Source organism: Terrapene carolina, unplaced genomic scaffold, assembly GCF_002925995.2.
Source record: "Terrapene carolina triunguis isolate 2854851 unplaced genomic scaffold, T_m_triunguis-2.0 Scaffold33356, whole genome shotgun sequence".
Classification (NCBI taxonomy): Eukaryota; Metazoa; Chordata; order Testudines; family Emydidae; genus Terrapene; species Terrapene triunguis.
In genome coordinates this window covers 1,620,585-1,631,647 of record NW_020697707.1, presented here as the reverse complement: position 1 = coordinate 1,631,647, position 11,063 = coordinate 1,620,585, and the positions used below count along the sequence as shown (strand labels likewise).

Genomic DNA, 11,063 nt, shown 5'->3' with positions numbered 1-11,063 from the left:
CCCCCCCGAGCACCGTGCCACGCTGCCGAAACACGCCCCCGAGCACCGTGCCGCCAAAACACCCCCCCGAGCGCTGTGCTGCCGAAACACCCCCCCCCAAGCGCTGCGCTGCCGAAACAAAAACAACAACCACAAAAATATTGTTTTTCCTGTAGATCCCCTTTTAACTCATTGCCCAATATCATTGCAGATATTGAGACATTGCAGATATTGGCCAGGCTCCAGCCGTTCTAAATGCACCTTAATTAGCAGGTTTATGGCTGCTTTGTGTTTCAAGAATGGTACAGAGGCACTAAAGGGTACTGGTGACTGGCCCAGTAGTTATCATTTGTTTGGCCAACCTAGACACTCTGAAACTTCTGTCATCAGAAAGAACCATGCACACCCAAAACCGATCCTTTTCTGAAAATTCCCTACCCTGCTGCCCTTAGCTAGAATAAGTAATTCAAGGTGTGTCTACGGTGTGTTGTAACCCCAGGTCTGTGAGACCCGGGCTTGTGGACTGAGTGTTTCCAAACCTGTGTTTGAACATCCACACTGCATTGTAAACCTGAGTTTACAGTTGCTGGACCCAGATCTCAGAGCCATGCTAACAGGGCCATACGGCCCCACACAGACCGGCTGACACAGGCCTGTGGCTGGAGCTGTGCCACTGCTGCAAAATGACAGGGCTTGGACCCAAGTTACAGCAGCACTCGGGCTCTGACCCACGCCGCAGCAGCGTCCTAGGACTCGGGGTCTGTGTGCTGGCTGACCCGAATCAGACTGATTGGTGTGTGAATGGAAGGGGGGCTTGGGCTCAACCCTGAGCCAGAGCCCAGGCTTAATGTGCAATAAAAACATTGCCTAAGTGAGCACGACGGCTTACACCAGTACCAGGGGTACAAGAGAAGAGACATCTTTTCAGAATGTCTGCTAGCTAGCAGGCTGCCTAAACAAGCCTTTCTGACCCCCAGGCAAGAGACGGAGAGGCCAAACTGGAGACATGCTCGGTAGCAAAATAGTGGCTTCTGTGACATTTTTACATCTGTATGTAAGAGAGCTGGAAAGCGGAGTGCAGGACAGGGCTCACTGGTGCCTCTTCATGTGGTGATGGTGATGCCCTCAGAGAAAGTCCCCTCCCACCCTGAATGAGGTATGCTGGCAGGGCAGTTTAAGTGTGGGAAGCTTGTCCTGCTGTTGCCCAGCAGCTAAAGAGAGGACTTCAATCACCAGGGCTAGCAAGCCCTTTAACAAGCTTAATTGCTATGTACATTTCATTTACAGCTTGGGGGGGAGTGGGGAGGTACCAACACCTAACACAGCGACACTATAGAAAGGGAGATTTCAGTAAAAGAGGCCGCTCAAGTGGTAGAGGTTGGCACTAAAAGGCCGAGGTTCTAGCCCGACTCTGGGGACGGAGCAGGTCTGGCTGTGTGATTTCTATAAATGAGGCATCTAGCCAAGAGGGGCCCACAGTCAGAAGGAAAGGAAGTAAAACAATTAGGTACCACAGAGATGCCACTTATGGAAGCAGTACTAGAGTGCTAGAAGGGGTGAGTGCCCTGAACAAAAGGGAACCAGGAAGGAAAGAAGCCGATTGCCGTGGCTAACTGGCAGGGTTTGGGGGCCTATTTGAGCCAAACAGAAATCCTTCTGAATTTGGAAATCTGACCCTCGTGAAACCAATCAAACTTGAGGCTGAGCAGGGAATATGTGAAAGGGAAATTAGAAAGACTAAAAGGGATTATGAAGCACAAAGAGCTACATGCATGAAAACAAACAAGATATTATTTATGTATATCAGAAGCAAGATGCGTGAAAAAGAATCAGTAGGTTCACTGGGTCACCACGGACTAAAGGGAGCGGTTAAGGAAGATAAGGTTGTTGCTGAGACACTAAGGGTACACTGCAATTCACGACTGGCCCAGGTCAGCTGACTTGGGCTTGCCTGGCTCAGGCTGTGGGGCTATAAAATGTCAGTGCATATGTTCCCATTCAGGCTGGGGCCTGGAACCCCATGAGCCAGAGTCCAGCTCGAGCCCTGGGAGCCAGAGTCAGCGGACACAGTTGCAGTGTGGACATACCCACTATGATTTCTTTGCATCAGTCTTCACCACAAAGGATACTGGGGAGAGAGACTTACCCGAACCTGCTCTTTTCTTGTACATTAGGGACTGTCAGATATTGAGGTGGCAGGATGAAGTGGCTAAGCTGCGAGCATATATATAAGATTCCCAGACAATTCTGTGTGGCTTTAGAGGAACAGTCATACATGGACTTTTCTCTACCATGCACTTTCATTAACAAGCATCTCTGGGAACAGAGCATTGGTTCCACCCACTCCCTCCCTTGCCCATCCACTCCCTGCTCATATATGCAGGGAAGTAGCAGGTGCCTAATGCATAAAGAAGCTCATGATTGAGTCTTCAGAATTTGTGTGATAACTAATGACCTGAGCCTGCAACGCGCATGCTGGCAGAGCTCACATTCGCTTAGAGGGGAGCTTTCCCTGAGTAAGTTCCCCTTAGTACTTTTCAGATGAATTGAATAGCTTTCTCCAGACTAAGGGTAGCTATTGTAGCTATCTGGTATGGGATCTGTGAGCATTTTCCCATGCCCTTCCTAGAGCTGGCCAAGGAGCAAACAAGAGCTGGGGGGAGGGATAGCTCAGTGGTTTGAGTGTTGGCCTGCTAAACCCAGGGTTGTGAGTTCAATCCTTGAGGGGGCCACCTAGGGATCTGGGGCAAAATCAGTACTTGGTCCTGCTAGTGAAGGCAGGGGGCTGGACTCAATGACCTTTCAAGGTCCCTTCCAGTTCTAGGAGATGGGATATCTTCATTAATTTATTTATTATTATTATAAATACTCATTCATAAACATCTCGGAAACATTTTTGTTTTGAAGTTTTTTTAAAAGAATATTCATTTTCTCAAAAAAAAATTGCACTTTTTTTTTTTACTGAAAATTGTTGGTGTTTTTCCTTTTTTGGTTTTATCATTCAAAACACTTCAATCCAGTCTGTCCCTAACCTGCATTTCTACTATCACAGTGATCTTCTGAAGCTATCAGGGACATTTTAAAAAGAATAATAACCAATTACATCTTGGGGCCAGACCTCTTTGATCCACTTCTAAAAGCTGGACGGAAACAACAGACTCTCAGAACTGAAGCTTCAGAACAAAGGATACAATTAAAATGAATTATTTACCACTGATTGGAAGTAACTACAACAAACAGCTCCTTTCAGCATGGTACTAACAAAACCTCTATTTCTTTTTCATAACTTGTCTGTATACATCACCCACAAAATCATAACTTTTGGAAATTCCATGTTATTTCCACTTCTATGTTCATTTTTTAAAATGAACATCATAACAGACAGCTAGATAATTGGGGCAAAAAAGTTTGGAGAGCCAAATATACTTAATATTTAGGGTGTGATTCTGATATGATATACATTGGTGTAAATCAAGAATAGCTTCACTGAAATCAATGGAGCTATTCTGATGTAAAACAGATACAAGGCATTTAGGTGGCTAAAGAACCTATTTGTAGGTGTTAGATGAGACAAGATATTTAACTATGCTGGCTGTAGATGAAAAAAAAATCTTCATTCTATTTCTCTATTAGAACAACCATGTACTCTTCACGTGTTAACATTACCTGTCTGATGAAATGCTCCTTTTTTACATGGCCAGAGATGTATCTAATAGAATCGGCAGCTTTTTCCAAAAAAGCAATCACAATTTTTTCTCCATCCTTGACTTGTTTCTGTTTCTTCTTGCCTGAGAGCTTTGATTTTAACACTGGGATAGTTCCTCCAGCCTCTGAGAAGGAATACCGATCCACATGGCCCTTCATGCATAATAGCCTAGGAAGTTTTTGAAGGAAGAGTCTTTTAACCCAGGGAGCCATAGGATGGTAGGTTGCTGAGGACCGATGGTGCACGTTAATAACGAAAACAGTAACAATAATTGAGAGGGTTACAAAAATCATAATAAACAACAAATACTCGCCAATCAGAGGAATGACTTTGGAAGAAGATGGTATTATTTCTTCAATTACTAAAAGAAAAACGGTAAGGGAGACTAAAACGGATGTAGATAAGGAAAGTTTTTCCCCTTCATCAGAAGGCAAATAGAACACCAGCACAGTTAGAAAAGATAATCCAAGGCAAGGGACAATTAGGAAAAGAGTGTAAAAAAGTGGGAGGCGTCTTAGAACAAAGGAGTAAGTAATGAATGGATAGGAATGCAACCCATCCTTTCTGCTGCCTTTCATGCCTTTGGCCTTTAAGATCTCCCACTCTCCATTATCAAAGAAGTCTTTCCTATCTACGTTTTCATCTACTAAAATCAAGTCAACCATGTTGCCATCATAGGTCCAGGATCCAAATTTCATGGAGCAATTCTGTCTATCGAACGGGAAAAACGTCACATCCATAGTGCAGGAACTCTTATAACTGGCTGGTGGAGTCCAGGTAACAAGCCCATTGTATTTCACTATGACTTTGGTCATCAGGGAGCCTTCAAAACGTCCATCGGCACTGGGGAGAGGAGAAATAGGATCAGTTTCAGCTTTTCACCAGACCCAGCTCAGGCATTTGGATTTTCTGATTCCAGTTCTGTTTTCTATTCCTTTGAAATGTGAGAGCAGTGACACAGTATGAGTATTGGGCAAAGAATTCCATAAAATCCCAGCCGCTTTAGACATTTGGGAGGAATGCCCCAGATGATGAGGGTCATGGAGGCCCTGGGCTTTATAAAGTGCTACTCTTTTCCTTGTGTAGCAGATCTCAACTTCTAGACTCCCCAGCTCTCTCCATGTGATGCCCCCACATGAACTATGGCCCCGTGGTCAGTGGAACTATTCAGGAGCCTGATGCTGGGAGGCAGCATGAACTAGTGGATAAAGCATGGGACTGGAAGTCAGGAGACACTGATTCTACTGCCAGCTCTGGTGACCTGCATCAGCTGTCTGTAACTACGTTTCCCCTCCACACTGCTTCTGTCTTGTCTCTTTAGATTGCAAGCTCTTCACAGCAAGGACTGTCTCTTACTGTGTTCACACAACGCCGAGCACAATGGGGCTCTGAACTTAGTTGGGATCAGTAATTCCAATAGCCCAGGTTTTGTGGGACTTTGAGATCCTTCACAGATTCATAGAGTTTAAGGCCAGAAGAAAAAATTAGATCACCTAATCTGACCTCCTGTATATCACAGACCATTACATTTCACTCCATTATCCCTACACTGAGCCCAGTAACTTGTGTTTGGCTAAGGCATATCTTCCAGAAAGGCACCCAGTCTTGATTAGATGACACCAAGCAATGGAGAATCCACCACTTCCCTTGGTAGTAGGTTCCTATGATTAATTACCATCTCTGGTAAAAAGCTAGCTGTGCCTTGTTTCTAATTTGAATTTGTCTGGCTTCAGCTTTCAGCTACTGGTTCTTGTTATGCCTCTCTTTCTAGATTAAGGAGCCCTTGAGTACCTGGGATTTTCTCCCCTTGCAGATACTGTGTATACTCTAATCAAGTCCTCAATATTATTTTCTGATAAGCAAAACAGATGGCGTTCTTTAAATCTGTTAGGCATTTTCTCCAGCCTTCAGATCATTTTTGTGGCTTCTCTGCACCCTCTCCCATTTTACAATATCCTTTTAAAAACATTGACAGCAGAACTGGATGCAGTGTTCTCACACTGGTCTCACCAGTGCTGCATGCAGCGGTAAAATCACCTCCCTACTGAGTACTCTCCTGTTTATCCTGTCCCACTTTGACCCCCCAAAGCCCCATGTACCGGTTGAAGCAGCTTCTGTCCCCCCGAGGATGGCTGTGCTTGGCTCCCCACTCCAGACGTTGCAACCTGGTGCACAGGATCACAGCATCACTCTCTCAAATTTGGCCCAGCCGCACCCCTCGTTGGAGGGCTGGGCCAAAGCTGAGTGGCACTGTGCCCTTGTGCAACAGGGACCAGGTTGCAATGCCCAGAGTGAATAGCCAGCCAATCAGCCCCACGGAACAGGAGCCACAGGAGCTGCTGTTGTGAGGCGGGCTCACGTTCCTACTCCCCCTCGCCAGGCCCCCCACTTCCTGGGGTAGGACTCATCCCATTTCAGCCACTTGAAATGTTGGCAGGTAGGTAGTTCTATGGTAATAGTATAGACAGCTGGTAGGGCTTCCTATTATTAAGGTTGCTTGATACTTCCCATTGTAAGACCCTGTTTTCAGTTGCTTATAACTTTGCCGAACTTTGACCATTCAGGCTGAAATTTTCCAGGCCAGCTGACATTTCTGGGAACATTTCAGCTAAAATGGTTCAGCCATTCCTGAGAATTATATTAGGGACAAACAGGTTGTTTTGCCCATGTTGAGAATCTAGCATCTCCATGCTGTGGAGCAGGGAGTTGAAATTTGGTAGGGGTGTGGCCTTTGCATCAGGGATGTGCTTGTGCTATTCCTGTTAAAAAAAACTGTCCAAATTTGGTTATGAGACTTTGAAAAATATCAGTTTGCACATGCTCAGTACAGACTTGTTAGAGCTTGGCTGAGAAATTCTCTGAAGGTTCTGTCTGCACTGAGCATGCTCCAGCCAAAGGCTGCAGGGGCTGACCAGGACTTTCCTTGAAGTCACTGCTCCTGGGTGCTGCAGACCATTGTGGTGCCAGGCACCAGAAGTGAGAATAGGGTGATTGTCTCGCAATGCCCACACTCCCTGCTGGGCCAAGCAGGGCAAAGGATGAAACAGCCTGAGTCCAACGCAGAAGGAACAAGAGCTGGAAATGCAGGGAAAGACTGAGATTGGATGAGGAGGCTGGGGGGGGAGAGACATTGGGACTTGCTGGGCAAGGAGAATGAGGCAAAGATCCCAGGATGAGGTGCCTGATCAGAGACTGGGACTCAGAGTCAGGGAGGGGGAAGACTGGGACTCGGACAGGGACCCTAAAGGGGAAGACTGGGACTGGCTGGGCAAGGAAACTAGGACTGAGCTGAGCAGTCGGGGGAAGAGGGGATATGGGACTGGCTGGGTGAGGAGACTAGAACTGGGACAAGGAGCGAGGGTGGGGAGGGAGAGACAGGCTAGGGAGTGGCTGGGTGAGGAGCCTAGAACTGGGACAAGGAGCGAGGGTGGGGAGGGAGAGACAGGATAGGGAGTGGCTGGGTGAGACAGAAGCAGAAGGGTCTGGGAGCACTGGAGAACACTCTCCTCCAGAACTTGAATGGAACTCATTATCCCTGAGTCTCAGTATTCCTCAACTGTCAACAAATAGCTGTGAAAACCACTGGCAAAATGTGTGTCTCACACCTGCCTCCCCAGTGGCTGCTCCTTGCAGAGGATGACAACCTACTACTGCTATCAGTTCATCTGTTATCTCAAGTGGCAGAGGTCCATGCAGTGGAACTAAAGATTTCAACCTGCTGATGTTCCTGTGGGTGTCAATATGGTTCCATATGATGGATTTTCTGTTTTTTCGAATTGTTTTTTAAAAACAGGAAATTACACACAACACTATATTAAAAAAATGTTAAAGTTCCAAAGTCACTGAAGGAGGCAGGAGTCCTGTGGGAAAAAAATTGTTTGTGATCATGTAATTAATGACTATCAAAAAAGCAGACTCACAAGAGGGCCCTGTTACGGTAGCATGGACAACCTTAATTCTGGCAATTTCTAACTGGAGCTTGACTTTGCAGCCTTAGTGTTTTTTAATGTTGTTTTTTGTGTGCAATAATTAATACTAATAGAAAAGTTGAGCCCAAGTTTAAGTGCTTTGCTAGGCTAGTGCACTATGCACTACTCAACTCTACTGCAGGCTGGAGATGGCCCATTGGGTATAACAGAATGTGCTAATCTCATCTGCACCTGTCTCCTTTGTGTACTTATTTTGCTCCCTCCAGAACCACTCCCTACTATGGAGATTTCCTCTGTGCAAGTTTCAGGTAACATGGTAGCTGGAATGCAGAGAAGGAACAAAAACATGTGCCGAGCAAACTGTTTCATTCTGTCTGTCTACAGAAGGCACCTAGGCGGCCAGGGAAACAACTGACAGTTTTGTAGCACTTTCAAGTAACATGAACCAAATTCTGCCTGGTGTTTTGTTCCTGTGCACTTGCAAGACAAGACATGGGCAAAGTGGGAGTAAGGGGAGAGTCACACAGAAGCTGATCCAGAGAGTGGGGATGGGTAATTGCTCCTTTTCTCCAAAAACTCTCTCTGGCAGAGTACCACAGGGATCATCTATCCTGTCTCCCCTCTGCAACACGAGGCCAACTGGGAGTAGTGAAGAGATGCTACAGATTCTGCTCCTAGCAGCAGGCTGATGGCACCCAGTTGTGCACTGTGTTCCCCACAGATTCAAGTAATGATTTAGTTGGGGATTGGTCCTGCTTTGAGCAGGGGGTTGGACTGGATGACCTCCTGAGGTCCCTTCCAACCCTATGATTCTATGTCAACCTCCCGGAGTTCAGATCTGGATCTGAATGCTCCCCAGGGTCAGGTGTGATTGGATTAACAATGACACATCAGGCCCAGGCCGGAACTACAAAGTGCAGGTCTGAATCCAAACTGCCCTAAAGTTTCGTTCTTTCATTTTATTTCGTTGAATTTGTAAAACAATTCTAGACACTCCTGCCCAGTGCGTAATATGGACATAGACAAAGGACTGCGTCCCCAGACAAATCCATCTCAGCACACTCCCTGTTCACCAACCTTAGGGAAGAGAAGGGAAAGATGGAGAGTTAACAAATCTGGGCTCTGGCTGGCCAATGCGGGGAGCAAGGTCTGAAATGGAGGACCCCTCACAGACCCCTCAACGCCCTGCCAGCAGCTCCCTCTTGCTTACACTGGGGGAGCTCCATCCAGCTCAAGCGCCTCCGCCGATCTCAACAGTGGCAGTATATCACAAGGTGAGGAGCTCTCTCGGGCAACCCTGTCCCAAGCCATTCTTAAAACCAACCTTTGAATCCCACCCCAAACCTTACTGGAAGCCAGTGCAGATCACAGAGCATTGATCTAATGGGCTCCCAGTGTCCAGCGCCACTCTGCACCAGCTTCAGTTCCTGAGTGGTCCCAACATGTAGCCCCAGGCAGAGTATATGACATTATATGGAGCAATCTAAGCCAGCCAGCATTCTAGTCCAGACACATTTCTGGATAGCCGCTATCTAATGAGATCCATGGTTAAGCCCAGTGCTAGCCAGCATGGCTGGAACGCGATGTTAGTTATTCACTGAATAAGTCTAAACAACTAGCTGAAACCCTGAGCAATGAGCCTTGCTTTAAAACCTGAAGATCCTTATACTCACTTTTCAAACAAAACAATGTCCGGCAGCCACAGCGACTCTGACGGAACCCGGATCGCCGTGATCCCACCATAGTCCTCAGGATTCCAGCACAACTTATGGTCAGTCCATTCCTGCAACGAGCCAACAATGTCCTCTTTCCATTCAGACACAACAGGCTCCCACCGCCAGATGGGACATTGGTCCATCTCAGAGGGATTGTAATACACAGATGTAAGCCCAGCACAATGGGACCTCAAGTCCTGATTGGCATCTAGATATCACAACAACTGTTGTTGTTATTAATTTATTATTATTATTATTGAAGTTGGTAGTGACCCCTATATTTAGGTTTGTAGCAGGGTGAACACCCACTCCAGCCCTGAAGGGGTTGGGAAAGCCCTGCAGAGAGCTGGGGCTGCGAAAGGGAGCAAAACCCTGGCTGATCGGGGGAAGTGGCTGCAGCTGGGGCCACGCCCCAATCTAAGCAACTAGGCCTTATAAGAAGGCCAGGGAAGCCAGAGGGAGAGTCTCTTTCTGACTGGAAAAGGAGACAGGCCTGGCTGCTGGGGAACTCACCCAGGGGACCTAGAGTGAGGCAGGGCTGGGGAAGGGCCTTAGGAGCTGTGAAGCCCTAGGCTAGCAACTCCCCAGGCTGCAGGGCCTAGTTCTAGGCCTCCTAGGTATTGGGCTTGCAGAGGGGCAGCCGGAGGGTGGGTAAAGGCAGCCAGTCCGAACCCCTTTGCCTGTGATGAGTGGCTGATAAACTGCAGTCCGCCCCAGGGCACGGGGGCTAAACTGAGACTGGCAGTAGCCACGACTGAGGCGATGTGGGGATAGGGGGTGGGGGTTCCCCTGGGGGGAACCCAGTAAGACTGTGGGAGGCAGAACCCTGAGATAAGGGCACCAGGGTCCTGGGAGGGACACGGGGGGCCAATGGCAAGCAGATCACCGGCCTGCAGAGGGAGCTCCTGGGTCGAAGAGCTAATTCCCGAGGATGACCAGCAGGGGTGAGTCCTGCGAGGTGCTACAAGGTTGTAACACTTTCCATTATAAAAGAATTCGCCTCCAGTTTCTGCAAGAGGCCTGTGATATTTGGCAGGGAAAATCCCTTCAGGATAGAGAAGTGCCTTTTCTTTATCCTGTGAAATTCTGTTCAGATTTGGTCACCATTTTTTTCCTTCTCTCCCTTGTGTTTCTCAGAAAATTCTTTTGGTAGCCTGCCAAAATCACTGAACATTCCCAGGCTGGGCTCACACCACCACCAAAACAGCAGCAGTAACGTGCATGGAGAACACCAGTCAGCTGCCAGGGTGGAGAGAGCCAGGCTCCTCCCCTGAGCCTCTTCTCTGCCCGCTCCAAACTGGCACATGGGACCCAGCATCCCAGCCCCCCTTTGAGGGAACTGTATGGGGCAGGAGCTCCCTCAACTTCCAGAGCTGGCAAGAGAATGCAAAGCCAGGCTCCACCCATAAACCCCTGGACCTAGTACACGTCCCAAACAACTCTCCCCCTCCTTGGGGGCCCACACAGGGCAGAAGCCCCCACCTCCCTGGGTGGGAAAGAGAGAGTGACATCAGACTGCCTGTGACCACCCTATGAGCCCCGCACATGGTGCCAATGGCCCATACTTCCTCCTTCTGCCACGTACTGTAGTTAGTGCTGCAACTCAAGTGGTAGCAGGCTGTGTTGCAGAGCTGAAGTTTTGGGGTTCAAACCCTGTAGATGATGGAGGGGTGGGGTATTACAGGCATGTAATAGAAATGTTTTTTTACCTTTGTCCTTAATAAAAAAACTAAG

The 11,063-nt window shown here is 47.7% G+C and overlaps 1 protein-coding gene across 1 annotated transcript in view; it reads right to left on the bottom strand.

Annotated features, from left to right (window-relative positions):
* The window catches only part of LOC112124192 (neuronal acetylcholine receptor subunit beta-3), a 31,734-nt gene that overhangs the window by 637 nt on the left and 20,034 nt on the right, over positions 1 to 11,063 (bottom strand). The window contains exons 4-5 of the mRNA XM_026663331.1: positions 9,288 to 9,397; positions 3,646 to 4,528 (exon numbers count right to left, since the gene is read on the bottom strand). Of these exons, the coding sequence (XP_026519116.1) occupies positions 3,646 to 4,528; positions 9,288 to 9,397 (993 nt within the window). The remainder of the gene's footprint in view (positions 1 to 3,645; positions 4,529 to 9,287; positions 9,398 to 11,063) is intronic.